Source organism: Amblyomma maculatum, chromosome 1 (genome assembly GCF_055883805.1).
Source record: "Amblyomma maculatum isolate TAMU_Amacu chromosome 1, ASM5588380v1, whole genome shotgun sequence".
In the NCBI taxonomy this organism is placed as follows: Eukaryota; Metazoa; Arthropoda; class Arachnida; order Ixodida; family Ixodidae; genus Amblyomma; species Amblyomma maculatum.
Window position 1 is genome coordinate 343410147 of NC_139344.1, and position 18075 is coordinate 343428221.

General features: G+C 42.9%; 2 protein-coding genes across 4 annotated transcripts in view; one reads left to right on the forward strand and one right to left on the reverse strand.

Annotated features, from left to right (window-relative positions):
* Nup188 (nuclear pore complex protein Nup188) overlaps nt 1-12416 on the reverse strand; it is an 87769-nt gene extending 75353 nt beyond the window's left edge. For 2 of the 3 annotated variants that reach the window (XM_084589315.1, XM_084589327.1), the window contains exons 1-9: nt 12260-12415; nt 11970-12024; nt 11824-11897; nt 11687-11753; nt 11499-11579; nt 11341-11385; nt 11155-11247; nt 9741-9797; nt 6275-6343 (exon numbers count right to left, since the gene is read on the reverse strand). In XM_084589315.1, coding sequence (XP_084445441.1) covers nt 6275-6343; nt 9741-9797; nt 11155-11247; nt 11341-11385; nt 11499-11579; nt 11687-11753; nt 11824-11897; nt 11970-12024; nt 12260-12276 — 558 coding nt within the window. In that variant the 5' untranslated portion in view covers nt 12277-12415. Of the gene's footprint in view, nt 1-6274; nt 6344-9740; nt 9798-11154; nt 11248-11340; nt 11386-11498; nt 11580-11686; nt 11754-11823; nt 11898-11969; nt 12025-12259 lie in introns of all 3 variants that reach the window. The other variant, XM_084589336.1, reaches the window with a different exon arrangement.
* Nucleotides 12417-12472: 56 nt separating this feature from the next.
* LOC146207628 (E3 SUMO-protein ligase NSE2-like) lies at nt 12473-18009 on the forward strand. Its single transcript, XM_084589344.1, has 5 exons — nt 12473-12737; nt 12824-12936; nt 14006-14150; nt 15703-15883; nt 17851-18009. The coding sequence occupies exons 1-5, from the start codon at nt 12608-12610 to the stop codon at nt 17957-17959; spliced, it is 678 nt and encodes a 225-aa protein (XP_084445470.1). The 5' UTR covers nt 12473-12607; the 3' UTR covers nt 17960-18009.
* The last annotated feature ends 66 nt before the right edge of the window (nt 18010-18075 follow it).

Below are 18075 nucleotides of genomic sequence, written 5' to 3' on the forward strand. Positions count from 1 at the left end.
AGAACCCAGTCGTAGTCTGCGTAGCCGTATTGTAGGCGTACGTTACGAAAGGCAGCACTTGGTCCCAATTAGAGTGAGCGCTATCAACGTACATGGCTAGCATGTCACTAAGAGTGCGATTAAATCGCTCAGTCATGCCGTTCGTTTGGGGGTGATACGCTGTGGTGCTCCGGTGAATGATCTGGCACTGTTTGAGGAGGGCTTCGACAGTGTCGGAAAGAAACGCACGTCCGCGGTCACTGATCAATTCTTTCGGTGCGCCGTGACGAAGAACGAGGCGATGCAGAATGAACGAAGCAACATCCCGTGCGGTGGCAGACTGCAAGGCCGATGTTTCCACGTAACGGGTTAGGTGGTCAACGGCTATGATGACCCAGCGGTTGTTAGCCGACGTGGTCGGAAGCGGGCCATACAGATCGATACCGACACGGTCAAAAGGGCGGCTGGGGCAAGGCAATGGCTGCAACGGAGCGGCTGGCTGAGGGGATGGATTCTTGCGACGTTGGCAGGCGGTACAGGATCGGATGTACTGACGAATGAAGCGGTACATGCCGCGCCAGTAATATCTCATACGCAGTCGAGCATAGGTTTTCATGACACCTGCATGGTCGCATTGGGGATCGGCGTGGAAAGAGGCGCAGATTTCAGCACGGAGATGTCGCGGAATCACGAGAAGCCACTTTCGCCCTGTAGGATGATAATTGCGGCGGTATAAAAGTCCATCACAAGTGGCGAAGTGGTGGGCCTGACGACGAAGTGCACGTGACGGAGACAGCTCTGTGGGCGTAGACAGGAATGTTAAGAGGGAGGATATCCATGGATCCTTCTGCTGCTCAGATTTCAAGTTGGTAATGTTGAGCGGCGACATATCGTAGGCACAAACGAAGCCAGCCGTCGAGTCGTTAGGAAGCGGTGAACGGGAAAGGGCATCAGCGTCGGTGTGCTTGCGTCCAGATCGATAGATGACGTGGATATCGTACTCCTGAAGACGTAACGCCCAGTGGGCGAGGCGGCCGGAGGGGTTTTTGAGGGAGGATAGCCAACAGAGCGCGTGGTGGTCGGTAACAACGTAGAATGGGCGACCGTAAATATAAGGACGAAACTTGGTAATGGCCCATATGATGGCCAGACACTCCTTTTCGGTCACAGAATAGTTCGATTCCGCTTTCGTGAGGGTACGACTAGCGTACGCGACAACATACTCTGAATATCCAGGTTTCCGTTGAGCAAGAACAGTGCCCAGACCTACGCCGCTTGCATCAGTGTGTATTTCGGTCGAGCAGGCAGGGCCAAAATGGCAGAGTATAGGGGGAGAGACCAGTAGACGGCGTAGTGTACTGAACGCAGCATCACAGGCTGGTGACCAAGAGGAGAGGCTCGGGCCTCCGGCGAGAAGTTGTGTTAAAGGGGCGATGATACTGGCGAAGTTGCGGATAAAACAGCGGAAATACGAACATAGACCGATAAAACTTCGAAGTTCTTTCAAGGTTGTGGGCTTGGGAAAGTCTGCGACGGCACGAAGTTTGGTAGGATCCGGTAGAACGCCATCCTTGGATATGACATGACCAAGTATTGTGAGCTTGGTAGCGGCAAAGTGACATTTCTTCAAGTTGAGCTGTAGGCCGGCTTCAGTAAGGCACGTAAGGACACGCTGAAGGCGCAGAAGGTGGGAAGGGAAATCTTTCGAGAAAATGACAATGTCATCTAAATAACAAAGACACGTTTCCCATTTGAGCCCACTGAGAATGTTATCCATCATTCTCTTGAAGGTGGCGGGGGCGTTGCACAGTCCGAACGGCATCACATTGAATTCATACAAGCCATCGGGAGTGATAAAGGCTGTTTTCGGGCGGTCAGCGGAAGCCATCGGTACTTGCCAATAGCCACAGCGCAAATCTAGCGACAAAAAGAACTCCGCTCCTTGTAAACAATCTAGCGCGTCGTCAATTCGTGGTAGTGGGTAAACATCTTTGCGGGTTATCTTATTCAGACGCCGGTAGTCCACACAGAAGCGGATCGTGCCATCTTTCTTCGTCACCAACACTACGGGGGAGGCCCAAGGGCTATGAGATGGTCGTATGATGCCCCGTTGAAGCATATCGGCGACATTGTCACGAATGACGCGGCGCTCAGTGGGCGACACGCGATATGGTCGCTGCCGCAGGGGAGCACGAGGATCAGTGTCGATTGCATGAGAAACGGTCAAGGCACGGCCAAAAGAAGGCTGGGACACGTCAAAAGATGCACTGAAGCGCTGAAGGAGGGCGACTATTTGGTCCCGTTGGGCGGACGGAAGGTCGGTCGTGATGGCTCGATGAAGAGCGTCGACAGGAAGCTCATCACTCGTAGAAGCACAAGACGTCAGGGCAGCGACGTGAGGAAAAACTTCAGGTTCGGAGAACATGTAAGTGCGATCATGGTCCAGCTCTTCAATGTAGCCGAGGCACTCCCCGCAAAGAACAGCCGTTGGGGAGGGAAAAGGGTTGGAAGCATAGATGACACAGCTGCCATCAGAAATTGTTAGAACGGCGAAAGGAAGAAGGAGGCGGTTATGGTGGGCGGAGGCGAGTTTGGGCGTAAAGAGAACAGGACTAGGGAGGGCAGATGTCGAAATAAGGGGAACGAGAACACAAGAAAAGGGAGGAATGTCGGTGTCTGCAGCTACAAGGAGTTTAGCAGGGCGCACAGGCGGGTCACACAGGGAAACACACACAGGGGAAAGCTCAACTTCAGCATGGGCACAATCAATCACAGCACTGTGAGTTGACAGAAAGTCGTAGCCAAGGATGATGTCGTGGGAGCAGTCGTAAAGCACCACCATCTCGACGAGATACGTAATGTCTTTAATGCAAACTCGTACCGTGCACGCTGCCACAGGGGTGATGCGCTCTGAACTGGCCGTACGAAGCGAAAAGGCAGAAAGCGGCGTCGTGACCTTACGAATTTTGCGGCGAAGGGCATCACTAATTACGGAAACGGCAGCACCTGTATCCACCAGCGCAAGAACGGGAAAACCTTCTACGAACACTTCAATGACGTTGGCGGGAGAAGGCGGAGGACTTAACGAGTTCGTCAAACGCGCAGTTCTTGCCTCCGGAACTGCGGCATTTAGTTTTCCCCTTGCGTAGGGCCCTGTCGCCGGAGCATTGGCGAAATGAAACGTCGGCGAGGCGAAGGCGAACGGCGTGTCGAGTACTGAGCCCGAGGTGGAGACGATCCAGAAGAGACGTTGCTCAAGGGCGGCTCGGGATCGTAGTGGTACTGACGGACTGTGTTCTCAGGATGAAGCGGGCGCTGACGGCAAAGGCGAGCGACGTGACCCGGGAGCCCGCAAGCATAGCAAATTAGGCGATTGTCGGCGGTTCGCCATGGGTTCGTAATGCGGCGTCGCGGTCGAACGATCGGAGACTGAGGGGCCATGAAACGAGGTGGAGCATAAAATGTAGGGCCGTTCTGGTAAGACGACGTTGGAAGCGGACCGCGCGTTCCAGCGGTTACTTGAGCGTAAGTGAGTGGGGCTTGCACAGGAGCGATGGGAACACTAGAAGGCAGCGCTTCGGCGACTTTCTCCTCGATAACTTGGCGGATAGCCGGCGAGATGGATGGTGCGTTGGCCGGCGCTAATTGCGAAGTGCAGACGGTTGGCTGAACTGGATGGAGAAGGGACAGCTGGCGTGCAACTTCTTCGCGGATGAAGCCTTGGATATTCTGCATAAATTGAGACTGTTCCGCAGACGGCGCAGCCAGTGCCAAGCCAGCAATGCCGGCAGGTGTGGCAGCCCGCCGCGTAGAAGCATGTTGCTTTCGTAGCTCGTCAAACCTCTGGCACAGTGTTATAATGTCGGATACGGAAGTAGGGTCCCTGGCCGACATCATGTAAGGTGTGGTCGGTGTGGTGGTCCACCAAGCAAATGCAGTATGTAAATGAAAGCTATAATAACGCTTTTTCGACATGTTGTACCCCTTCTTTTTTTGCTTATTTTAGCCGTAGGATGCATGCGCTGAAATAAGGTCTAGTTAGAAAATGTAAACATGGTACCCTGCTTTTAAGGGACCTCTCATATAAGAGACAAAAACTACCTTCCGGTGCATGTCCCTTATAAAGGGGTTCAACTTAATCAATTTTTATCAAAAACGTCCGTGCTATAAAGGCGCAAAAATGCATAGTCATCTATGGAAGATGAACTGGGATTTCAGTTTCCTTTTACTGCATCCGTGTTTTTACTATGTATATATCTGAATTTACCGTAGCAGGGTTCTACTGCGCGCATAATCACTGTTTCTTCATTCATCGTCATTCTGGCTCTCGAGGCATGCTGGATTCAACCTTGCAATGAGTTTAAATGACCACACAGAGGTTAAACTCACAATCTTGCGCTCCCTCACATGACCTACAGCGATATTTGACGGCACAGCCACCATTTAGCTTTTGAAACCAAAACGGCATGTGAGAAAAAAAATCGATATTGCATCTGGTTTATGTACAGTGATATATATCATGCATCACTGCAAAGAAGAAAACGTGTGCCGAAAAGTTTAATGTCTAGATTCCTTTACTTAGCACAGTTCACCACCACACAAAAGTGCTGTCACTAGCACTGTCAGGGCATGTTTACCACTAATAATGCGATTCAAAAATCCCAGAAATGCATTTTTGTCAAAATATAACAACCTTTAATCCCACACAAACCAATCATGCCAGCATACTGCTGGGCATTGGAGAAGGTCACTTTTGAAGTAGTTGTAAAAAAAAAACCATAGCATGTCCTGTTTAAAATTCACGGAAATTGCTCCAAGACTATTCGAGAACATGAGAATGGATTCTAATTGTTCATAACAATTTGAACATACACCGTTTCATTTGTTCAGTGAATCAAATATTTAAGTAGCTATCAAAAACCTTTAAACACGTGCAAACCACAGTTTGCCATTATCATAAACGATGCATCGCGCACAGTACAAAAAAAGCCCTTTTCGCTACTGTTCATCTCGGCGAAGACAATTTCAGTTTAGCGGGAGAGAACAGTACTGTAAGATAAATGATGTCAAATGCAGACTGGCCCTAATTTGGATAATTCTAATTTTCCCACTTGAATACGATAGGCAAAGAACCGCTAGAATTATCCGCTGCTTTGGAAGGACAGGCACCACCAATGAGATATACACTGATGACTCTAACACATATGCAAGCAGATCACACGAGCATGCATTGTTAGGCAAACTCTTTCAGGACTAGCCCACAGACCATCACTTATATATGAATATACTTTTCAACACACAGCCAAATGAAAATTTCTGTGCGTTGGAATGCGTACGCAAGTATCTGCCTGGAACCTAACCTAATTAAAGGTCCAAGCGAAGCATTCAGCTCGCTCTTGAGATGTTGTGCATCCTCACTATGCATATCCGATGATTTATTTCCAGTCACTAGGGTGTCGGCAACCCATGACAGGACTTCAGCAACAAGGAAAGCCCAGGCACTTGAAGGGGCTCCTTCAGGGAAGAACTTCAACAAGTGCAAAGCCCTTTCGGCAACATCGAGTACGGGTTGAGCACCAAGCTTTCAGAAAAGAGCTCCTAAAGCAGGTTTTCAATATTGACGGCAAACTAGATTGCACTCTGCCGCCCTTTACAACCCGTTCTGCAAACTGTGCCAGGCGTAAACCACAAGAATTCCAAAAACAGGAAACTGCAAGCTGTGTTATGAGCAAAGGAAAAGTGAATAGAAAATGACCGTTTATTTAGCAATGTTGTTATTGATAATGCAACGCCCTCAAAATTGACCTCACCGCATAACATATTAGTTGCTTAGTAAACCTGGCTTCACTGCTTTTTGCTCGTGCAGTTGGGAGAAAAAGCAAGCCAGACTCGCAAACGCCACGAGGACTGAATGCTGGCCACTGCTTCCAAACCGCACTAATAGAAGGAATCTGAAGATAGCCCCGGAACATTTGTACACCTAAGAAAACGGAGTGTATTTTTTATCGTCTAAATTATTTTTATTTGGTGCTTTATTTTGATATTCATGCCCTTTTCAACTATTGGGGTGCTTTTTCAACATTTTCAGAGTGATTTTTTTTTTTCTCTGTGCCAAGTGGCATAAAGGAAGACACAAAATAAAGCCAGCCAATGTCATATGCAATGCAAGCAATTTGCTAACATGAAGTAAAGGCAAGGCTAACTAAAATCAAATACTGGATTGCATTTCAAATATGTATACTCAATGTACACACAATGGGCACACGTGTAATTTTTTTACAAAATGGTGGCTTACCATATAAGGCCCATGTGACTCTCTTGTAGGTGGTTGGACCTCAATAATCAGGTCCAGCTGCTCAATGACCTATCAGAGGAGAGCAACACAAAATAAACCTCGCAGACTTACTGAAACACAGCTGGCCGTACTTGTCACTAAACAATATCCACATTGTTAAAAATACCAACTTTAGAGCGTAAAAATAAAAAAATATTGCATTAGTAGACGGCCTCCAACTAGGGTGATTCTAATCACCCCACTGACTAGCAATACAACTGCAATTAGTTTTGTTTACATAATCCATTATTTTAAAAGAGCAGATGCGTCAACACACATTGTTGGCTCACAAACTTATTAGTCCTGTATTACATTCCAATGCCGTATAGCTTTATTACTTGTGCAAGAAATATAAAAGCATTACCAAAGCTGTATTACGCCGCCATTATCAGAGATAGATTCGAGACGATAACCAAGGATTAAATTTCATTTTAAATGCCCTGTTCAAACAGACTTAGAGAAGTGATCAATTTTTTTTATGTAGTTTTGGATAAATGCACCAATAGCAAAGCACTCTACAAAAACTGTGCACTAAAACTATACTTCTCAACAACAACAAAAACTGGTGCCCGTTGACCACACAAAATGTTACGAAACAAACCATTAGTACCTCAGTGCATGGCCATGCCAGCCACCCACTCATCAGCTTCACTAGCCTGACTAAACCAACTGCAGAGCCAAGGCCTGCCATCTATCCCTCCAGTTATAGTAACAAAGTCCTGTGCCAGCTAACCAGCTAAATCCAAGTAATCTTGGCAAACTTCCTAATCTTATGCGCCCACCTATCTTTCTGCTACCCATTGCTATACTTGCCTGTGCCTTTTCCTAGAATCATAACCATTACCATTGGCGACCACCACTTATCATACCGTCGCATTACATGTCCTAACCATGCCCATTTATTGTTCTTTATTCCGGTCCTATCGTTAACCATTTCAGACACGACTTTCTGCAAATAGAACTCACAGCTTTTTCTAAGACTGCACAGCAACTAGCAGCGGTTTCATTGTTTGGGGTGAACTTAGCATTCTTCACTTCGCAAATAAGATGATTTGCGAAGTGATATGGATGATCTGCCATGCAGCCAGGAGTTGAATAGTATTTCTTTTTTTCTTTTTTTAATTTGGCTGGCTATTTTTGACGTTTATTTCACAAAGCAAGGTTACTTTATCAAAAAGAAAGGGGGAAAAATTTTCAAACAATGAATTACTAACTTTTTTCTGCAATTGAATATGCAACATTCTGTACTGAAAGTCACTAATAGCATATTTAGGCATTTTCTTTAGCAAGTGCAGTTTTCTACCAGTTATCAGCGTGACTATGATACTCCTTGAAACCATGCTTGTAGGAGGAATTGCTACCACCATTAAAGAAATAATGCGGGTTAAATGAGATAGCCAGCTGGCAGACAAGTTTGCAGACTAGAAGTTTGCTTCTAAAAACACTGCTCACATTTCATTGTTGGATTGTTCTGCCATCTAGTCATTTACTGCATGCCAGAATACTGACTTTTTTCGGTGAGTTCAAGATAACTTTTTTAGGTTTTTGTCAGTTTAAACCAAAAAGTCCAAATTTTACCATAACGTGAGATCAATAAATATTTTGTGAAACAATGAAGGAGTAGCGTATCATCTGCTATATTTATTTAGCCAGGTTTAGCCACCAGCAATGCTATCAATGTTTCTTTGTGCAATTTCAGGCATAATGTGCATCTTGGAAATAGAAACTTATTCTACTATACTATAGGAGTTTGATTAACACTGGCATTTCAATGTTACTATATTCATAAATTATAACACAGTGTAATAAATTTTGCATATCCTTGTAAAAAGAATTGACAGCTGGTGTTTCATGCAGGAAAAATAACAAATATGGGTTTGGGAATGCTCGAAATTTCGAATATGAATTTAACATGTCTGTTATGAAATTCATGCTCATAAAAATGATTTCTGAAATTTTCCAAATATATGAAAATTAAAGATTACAGCGAAAATTTTCTAATTCACTGCAGAATGTGACAGCTCTGCCAGGTTTCGTGCAGGTTCTTCCTGTACAGAAAACTGGCATACGGAATCCTGCATAAAATTTATGCTAAATTTTTCCGTAGAGTGCACACTTCTGTGCAAATCTAGTTTAACTTTATTTGTAAATATTGTGTGAATTGTGAAATAAACAAGAAAATGCTTGCTTTCCTATTTTCCTTTCTTTCTTTTTTTCACTGATGAGATATTCAGCATTCAAGGGCATTTTTTTCTCATATTCATATTCGATAGGTATTTAAAAATTTCGATATTCGCACATCTCTACTCATAAGCTCTTCGTGTTGGTGCCTGAATCACTTTAAAAAAAGAAAGAACAGTTGTCTTTGACTACTATAGTAAAAAAATTTAATTGCAGACGGTTCCATTCTGTCTTCTTCCTGTCTCATAAAATTACACATATCACTTTGATTTCCATAGTTTTGTGTATTGCCGTCAATTTAACTTGAACCTTTCATATTAGTTTTCAAATTTCTGCCCGCAGGTGAGTACGAGTAAGATACAGCTGTTATGCAACTATTTTTTTTTATACATGCACACATGCACACACCTATTGGGGGTAATACGACAGGAATGAGTAGTTATAGTATGTTGATTTATTTGATGGCCCCTACGTTGAAGTGTATTAATTTACCCAATGAAGATTCTATGTCTTCACAAAAGCTTTCAGCTACCTGGTCATCATAACTAGATGCATGCATTTAATTATGATATTTACCACCCTCTCCTTAATACTCTAAAATCATTCTATGTTGCCAGCTATATCATTAATGATAGGAATCGCACACTTAGTTCTCATTTGTCTGCTAAACCATGACAGCATAGTATGTGCCCACCCTATATCACTGATACACTTTATTTGTCTTCCTAAATTCGCTAAGCCCTATGAGATCTGATTTTACCAGCTAGTTCCTCAAACAGTACTGCTAAACTAACGTCTCTAGATAAGGTTCTAGCGTTGAATGCTGCCAAGTTCAGGTTCCAATAACAGCTTGTCTGGAGTCACAGTCTCTTAGCACCATCCGCTGCTTCAAAGGCCTGATCTTCATATTCACATAGGAGGTGATAGCCAAGTACTAGACTAGGCTGACGAATCCGGATCCAGTGAGAGGATGCATTGTTGCCTCTGAAGACCGGTATCAGGCAGCACCCCAAGCCTGGTCACAAAATTGCAATGGCAGGCAATTCCTTTTTTTGAGAAATGCACAACACCAGATCTTGAACCACAATCCTCCCTCAATGCCATCACTGCCCCCTCTACTCCGATTCCAGCTAACTACAAGTTAGGAGAACCGTTATTGTTAAACCTGCTATACAGAAGGGACGGTGCCTGTTCTGGGTTCACATGTCTACAACCACAAGGCAAATAAAATGCGAAGAAAACGCACCTTTTTGATGATTATCTCTCTAGCGTCAAAACGCTCCAGGAATCCATCAAACAATTTCTGGGGAAGGAAAGGGAGAAAAAGAGCAAGTCATGGATTCGTCCCCAGCTTTAAATCGGATTGAAAGGGGGACATGTAATTGCAAGTTTTCAGTTACTATAAAAGATACGAACAACATAAGCTGGAAAGAAAAATGCTTCTCTCGTGCTAGAATATCGGCACAGGAGAAAAGGGAAAGACAGAGTGAATAATTATAAAACCACGAGTTTGGTTACCTTTTACTGCTGAATACAAGAATAAGAGAAACATTTGTGCTGACTCATGCAATCGCACAACATCAAAGTTTAAAAGAGCACCGTACACGTTTACAACACTCTTTAATGCACCTGAGTAGCATACTGTGGATCAAGGTAAAGCTGGACAGAAATGTACGATCTAAGAGAGAGTGACTGCATGCACATGGAGCTGCACATACATATACAAGCCCCATAGGTATTGCAAGCCCGAATGATGCGATAAAGTTGCAGAGAAGCATACCCATTACTTAGTTATTCAGTATGCTAAATTGCATCCCGAAATAGCAATTCTTGTTTTGGTTTTATGTATGTAAATTCAAGGAAGTGAAAATCGAATATTTTTTTTTAGCTGGAAATCCCACACAGCCCAAGTTATTCCAAAAAAGGTTCTGCAGGGAAGGAGAGGGGTTTGTACTTTATAAAGGCAGAGGATTCGTTATGTGCACGCAGGGACAGATTTATTGGTGACCCCATAAGAGGGCGGTACTTTTTCACAATGCAATTCTGTTAACTTATCATTAAAAAATAAAAACTGGTTTTTCACACCATTCCCGAGTGAGGCTGGGAAGTGCATCTCTTCCCCCCCTCCCCCACTCCGCCCTTGGATCTGCCCATCACGAGTAGTATGGATAAAAGTAAGGCTGCCCAATAAAGTATTCACAAGATAACATGTTGTACTTTATTATTCTGTTGTTTATTACTACCAAGTGCAGATCGAATATGGTCAATCTAGTACAACAATTTCTTTTTTTCTAAATGTACGCTCTGGAGGACTGCTTTTAATAGGCAGCACTTGACAGCTTAGCAAGTAATACCAGGACTTTGATAACAAAAACAGACATAAAAATCTAGTTGTAAAGGGGTAGTTACATATCAGTGTCGAACCAAATGTAGCAAAATAGCTAGAAATTAACGCTATACAGCTGTGCAGAAGCACTGCAGGTTAAGAATGTAACATTGTCTGCAAAATCAGGGCCAGCATCTATCTAGGGCAGTAAGTCTACCGACTTGGCTAGCCAAGAAGGCTAATATACCAGATGGTTGCGCTGAAAGGCTGTACAATGGCTTTACGAGAAAAAAAAAAATTTAAACAGCTACAGAAATGCAATGCATGACCATACCATATAAGGATGTGAGGTGTTTTGGAAGTGCTCAAGGATGTGCCTCAGGCAGAACAAGCTGAACAGGCGCTCTGTGCGATAATAATTCCACACCTGCAATAGAAAGACTATATAGCTACAAGCACTGACTGAGCAAAAGAAGTCACCGAAAATGAAGGTGGTTCGTGTCAACATTTGGGAAATCACCTCGTTCAGTATGTGCGGGATGTTCCTTTCACTCGAAACTGTTGCCTTTTGGGAAGAGAGAGACAGAAACAAGTAAGAGGTTGATAGTTCACTCCAAAGCCTCTATGCAAAACAATTCCTAAAAGATTTTATAAGGATCGAATTACAGTTACAGTTACCTTCAAGTCATCTTGGGTGCCTCGGAACTCGTAGGTCAAGTAGGAACAAAACAGTTCGTAACTTCGTGTTTTGTCCAAACCCTGAAATATGACGTCTCGTTAGCTGCCTTCTCGTCAATGCGGCAGGTATCAAACAACATTAGAGAGTAAGAATAAGATTTGAAAGTCGTTTTCTCTCTTGTGCTCACGAGAAGGGTGCTGAGTTTGGAGAGGAGCTCTTGATTAAAGCCTTCGGGCACAGCCGTCGCCACCTTCCTAGTGTAGCGAAGAGGGGAACACAGTGTCTTTACAGCCCTGCTAATGAACACAATCACTAAAACATTACCTATCGTCGGTGAAATACAGTATTCCATTGAGAACTTGATCGGCATTCTTGATGAGCTCGTTGACAACCAATTCCTAAAGACAGTACAAACAGAATGTGCAACAACGTTTTCTGCTCGTCCTGAGTAATCTGGAATAGATACATACGTTTGACCGGAGCACAGTGTTCCCGGATATGATGACCCACAGATCCTTTATTGATCTGCAAAACAAATGCACAAACTGTTAAGTTAGCATGCGCGCCGGTGCGTCCTTTAACATGGAAGGAAATATACAAATATACAAATGTCAGTACAGGCGTTTGTGCGGCACTGAACATTTATTCGAGTCGCACTGCAAGTTAATTAACAACTAGTTACGGTTAACAACTAGTTACTAGTTACGGCTATGAGCAAAAATCGAAATAAAACTTAGCATAGGCAGCATGGAACACACACCTTTGAATATCCGCCATTACACCAGTGAAGTTACCATCAACGATGGACCGATGAAACAAATGCCACCAAGTTCAACGGGATTATGTACACCAAAGTTAATAGGTTTCGAAGAAACTCTATAATAACATGTAAAATAAATGTCAGAAATTATTTTTAAAAATTATGTCAATGTGTGCCCCGATCATCCTTGTACGCTTGTACCTGCTTGTACCTCCTTGTCTAATCTGTCTATTTTACGAGGGCATGTCATGTCACTTGGCGCGCACGCTAGTTTGAAAGCGAGTGTTTTGTTGGTTTTGTTGCGCGACACTGAAGTTTTGGGAACGAAGACGCTTACATTTACTAGTTATGGCTAAACAGTACTCATTTAAGTCATTTGACATGGCTGTCGATGACTTCGGAGAACTTAATAAGCTCATTCGCAATGAAATGTCCATGATACGCAAGGTTGCCGCCGATGTGTGTGAAGTGTTTGAAGGTAGGAAAACGAAAGTTTGCTCCGTTTCAAACTGCTACTCGAAATTGCTTCTTATGTGACATTCTTGTTCGTGTATTTGTGCCCAGGAGACGAGGCGAGGCAACCCCTGGATGAGCTGAAGGGTTGCATGAAGTCTGCGATTGAGCAAGAAAACGACAACAAGAAATACGTGGAAGTTGCGAAAGCACTGAGCAGAAAGGTTTGCTGAACTGTGGTCGTTAACTCTTAGGCTATGAGGCCACCCAGAACAAACCAGGCCTTTTTACCTCCTTCGGTCGCATTCATTCTGCAGCCGTAAAAACGTAAAGATTTTTAAAACGTTAAAAATTTTAGCTCCATCTTTTAGAACTGTAACTTGCTGACCATGTTGTACAAAACCTGAGGACAAAGGGGGGATTACATTGGGCTTATAAAAACTTCAGCGTATATATTTAATACCAATTTTGCGACCACTTTAATTGGACTTTTAAGTAGCATCATCATGGGGTCAGCATCACACCTTTGCCGTTGAACTGTGATAAGGAAGACTTATGAGGGATACACTAAGCAATTCTTTTGTGACATGGACAAATGGCCCAGTTGACTTGAGATTAACAGATGGCTTATGAAACTGCAAGAAATGCAAAATTTGTATGAGCATGTGTGTGCTAAGTATATCCTACATACAAATCCTGCAAAAGTGGTGGACAAATTTGTTTTTATTGCCACAAAGTGGCCTACCTCGTACTAACGACCTCATGCCACCTATCCTTTCAACCTTCCGTGCTCCCAATGCAAATAACAAATAACCTACTCCCTGAGGTACGGGCACGTAATCGGGTCTCCTTCTCTCTGCCGCATAGTGTCCCAGTTGGCACTGAGATTAACAGATGGCTTATGAAATTGCAAGAAATGCAAAATTTGTGTGAGCGTGTGTGTGCTAAGTATATCCTACATACAAATCCTGCAAAAGTGGTGGGCAAGTTTGTTTTTATTGCCACAATGTGGCCTACCTCGTACTAACGACCTCATGCCACCTATCCTTTCAACCTTCTGCGCTCCCAATACAAATAATGAATAACCTACTCCCTGAGGTACGGGCACATAATCGAGTCTCCTTCCCTCTGCCGCATAGTTTTTCCTGCAGAGCCACAGAATGTTGCACGTGAGTGTAGGGATGCCTCTGGAACTGTTACTTAAAGTTTTTTTTATTTTTCACTGAGCCAGGAATACAACAGGAACTTAAGCTGCTGCATACTCACTGGAATTGGCTTTTTCTTCTCCTTAAGGTGGCGGCTAATCCAGAGGCTCTTCACGGAAGTCTCAGGCAGGAGCTTGTTTCTGCATACGAGGCGGCAAAAGGACGACAAGAGAATCCAGAAATTCATGCAGAATTCAAGGATCTTCTCAAGATCACAAGTGCAGCCGACAGAGGCATGAGTCACGTGGAACTTACTGGAATACATTCTTTATTAGGGTTATCTTGCCTTTATAGGGGGGAAATATGGATTGTTACAAGAACTGCATTGAACTTCTTGTGTTCAGGATGAAGTATTTTCTTCTTAAGTAATTGATTCTGTTAATTTCTAAGCACCATGATGGGTCACTGGTGGCTAAGTAACAGCGTGAGAGACCAATCTTTTTGGGCAATTTCAAGACTTCTGAGCAAACATTTTGTACTCTGGTAAAAGAGACAGGGTAAAAATGCATCTTTTATGCATTTATGTTATGCTAGTGACTCACACAATTGTACACCTTTGTATGCCTAACTCATGTAAAATGTCTGGAATTATATTCAAAGCACAGTGGTTCAATTCTCACTTCGTTTGTTATATGTGGCCGTGTTCATAAGAGCAATACAATAGCTGGTGGCCATCGATACAGTGTGATGTGGCTAAATAACTATGGACTCGTAATTTTTGTTTTTGTGTCTTCTCGTTTAAAAAACTGCATCAGACATTAGTACAAGTGTATCACAATGTAGTATTCACTTACAACCACTATATTTTGTAACTTTTTCTTGGTGCTGTTTTGGTTTCATCAATCTGACAGTGGCTGTGGTGTGTAGTAGCCACGAGCAAAAATAACAGTGTTGTTTGTTGTCATTCCAGCTTTTGAAGGAGGCTGACTTGAGTGTTGTAGTGATTTAAAACTATATCAGCGATTAGGTGAGAGCTTTTTCATGACTCATATGATCATCTACACATCAGTGCCATCCTTCAGCTGATAAAATTGAAATAGCATGAAGAAAGAAAGTTGTTGATCATTATCTAGCCGTCATGGTGATCCATGTATTCCAATGTTTAATGCATTATTTGAAAGAAGAAAAAGAGTGGAACTTTGTACCTCTTTATTCATTACAGTGAAGAGTATCATGATTTAGCTATTCTTCATTGCTCTTCATGCTACTACTGATGCACAGGATTTTATTACTGCATGCAATATATATATATATATATATATATGCCCCGCCGGGGTGGCGCAGTGGTTACGGAGCTCAACTACTATTCCCAAGGAGGCAGGATCGAATCCCGGCCGCGCGGCCACTTTTCAATGGAGGCGAAACACAAGGCACCCGGGTGCTGTGCGATATCAGTGCACGTTAAAGAACCCCAGGTGGTTGAAATATCCGAAGACCTCCACTACGGCGTCTCTCATAGCCTGAGTCACTTTGGGACGTTAAACCCCACAAACCAATATATATATTTATATTATTATTAACAACAGAAAGTGAAGCATGTACTAAATATTTGCTAGCTCCTGTTCCCATGAAGCAACTATACTACTCAGATTCTACCAATTCAGGATGGTAGCTTATTGTAGGGCTTATATATTTATATTACTGATTGATTCACATTGGGAAGCTTCACACAGTCATTTAGAATATTGCTAGGTTAACAGCTCTGAAATAGCTTCTGCAAATAGCATTTAAGTCCTTGTGACGTGAAAACATCCATATCTTGCGTTTCTCTTTTCATTACTGCAGGAGCATCATCTTTCCAGGACTCCTGTGATGGCATGACCATTTCTGAAGACCTTGTGGATGGCCACTGGATTGATCCGATTACCCAGAAAAATATCGAGGTACCAGTGAAAAACATGAAGTGTGGCCACATCTATGACAAGAACAGCATCTCCCACTACATAAAAATTACCAATAGACCCAGGTATGGCTTGCCTTGTGGCACGTGAAGCTTTAGCTGTTTGATGTTTTGCTGTGTTATGCTGTGTGTGTGAGGTTCAGTGCTATGCATTTCTGCAGCTGCATGCATAAACACTTAGTATGGGTACCAGGTCACCAGGGCATCCCAGGGAACGAGAGCGCACATGTCTCAACCCGAGCATTTCTCCCCCAGGCTCTCCGAGATTGTCTTCTTTTTTGGCCTAATATCTTGGCGAGGTTTTCTATTGCTGTTTCATATTTGCTCGTTATTTTCGTGGTATGCTCTATTTCATCTATATATGTATGTATGTGCTCCTTAAAGTTCAATGCTCGCCATATTTTACTTCTTTTGTCTGACTTGAAAATGTTGCATTATTTTTTCTGGCTATGGTTTTGCTACCTATTTTACTTGCTTTGTTTCTACATGTACCAAAACTAGTTCTTTCAGTATTTTTGTTTGTAACAGTGAATGTATAGAGGATCTACCTTTGGCATTTATGGTGAATTTGATCATTAAAACAAATACAGTTTTGTTAGTCTTTTTGCACCTCAAGTGCAATGAATAAACAAAATGAAATTACAGTTTCGCCTGAAGTGCTCAAAAGATATTAAAGGGACTCTGAAACCATACCTGTGGTAATATTTTAATGGAACAAATTCGTAGTGTGGTCTCTGTGAACAATGTCAAACTTAAGAGCTCTGCATGGACCCCATAGTTTACAAAAAACATTTTTTTTAAAAGTGTTTCTGACGACTATGCTGACGATCATTACCAACTGATTAGGATGACACTTCACTGCACATTCATGCCGTCCTCCTTCCCATTCACATCAACTGGGCTTTCTGAGCACGTCCTCTTAGTGAACGCTTCGAAATGACGTCGGCGGGATGGGGTACGGTAGGGTGCTGTTGCAACTTGCTTTCGTTACTTTTTCTTGTGCTTCAGATTTCACTGAGTTGAAGGGGGAAACGGAAGATCTTAATTTTTGATTGCCGCCAACTTTAGTGTTAGTGAAGCTATAGTAGGATACAACTTAAAGAAACAGCAACTACTATAGCTTAAAAATTCTTGCGTAGTGGAGAGGACTGATGGAATACCGACTGTTCATGTGCATTTTCTAGTTTTAGCACTGTTAACTCGATACTGTACAATTTCAAGCTCGAATGGGACCAAAAATTTAAGTTATAGGCAGGTTCAACTAGGAGGAGGCCTTTTAATCGATTCTCTGGTGGCCACACCAAATTGCCTACTTTAATAGCCTGGAAGTTATAAATAATCGTGTTCAAAATAGATTTCACACATACTGTGCTCAGTGGCTAACAGTCTTGCAAGCCAGGCATTGCTGACATTGCCTTATCCAAAAACTCCATCACTTTTGCAGCCCTGTAGCAGTGGTGTATCTGGAAGTTTTTCACTACAGCCTGAACCTACTAAACCAGGTTTACTGCTCACACAGTGAATAATGCTGCAGTGCTCGGCTGTGACTATTTACCTGCAGTGAATCTGCTCGGTTATTAGAAGATTGAGAAGTAATGTGTGCTCTATAATTTTATCGTCAATATTCTGTGATGGGCTTTGCCTAGCTATTAAAAAAAGTTGAAAGAGCCACTAACAGGCTTCTGTATTCGTGTGTACTCCTCAGCATCTCACAGTGCTGCTGTCTCATGATTGTGAATTCATAAGCTGTGTTCCTAATATATCTAGATTTCTAGGCCTATGCTACCATTTTGTGCTCACCGTCTAAGTACATATAGCTATGTTTCTTCAGTAATATTTTTACAGAGGACATGGTTCATTTGGTGATATTGCATTTTAAGTTTTTTATTATTGTTGAGAATGCTAATTGGTTCTGATGTGCTTCATATCTTAGCATTACTTGGCCCGTGCACGATTGTTTCATGTGATTTCATAAAGAACCTTGGACAGAAAGCCGTTGTGAAATTCTTAATATGCTTATATCTTGTTTGCAGGTGTCCATGTTTGGGTTGTGGGAACAAATCCCTCCTGCGCATGGAAGACTTGGTGGACGACCTCTTTCTTGCTCGAGTATTGAAAGACAGATCTGAAAAGAATGACTAAAACACTGCCCAACTTCTGTTATGAATAAAATATGTATATTTGAGCACATAATAGAAGGGTTCAAGTTTTGTCTTGCTGTCCAGGTGCTGACATTTGCACTATTGTATAGAGGCAGA

Coding starts and splice junctions, on each gene's coding strand:
- LOC146207628 (XM_084589344.1), top strand. CDS start 12,608: ATGGCTAAACAGTACTCATTTAAGTCATTTGACATGGCTGTCGATGAC. Junction 12,738..12,823: donor TGTGTGTGAAGTGTTTGAAG/GTAGGAAAACGA, acceptor ATTTGTGCCCAG/GAGACGAGGCGAGGCAACCC. Junction 12,937..14,005: donor CGAAAGCACTGAGCAGAAAG/GTTTGCTGAACT, acceptor CTTCTCCTTAAG/GTGGCGGCTAATCCAGAGGC.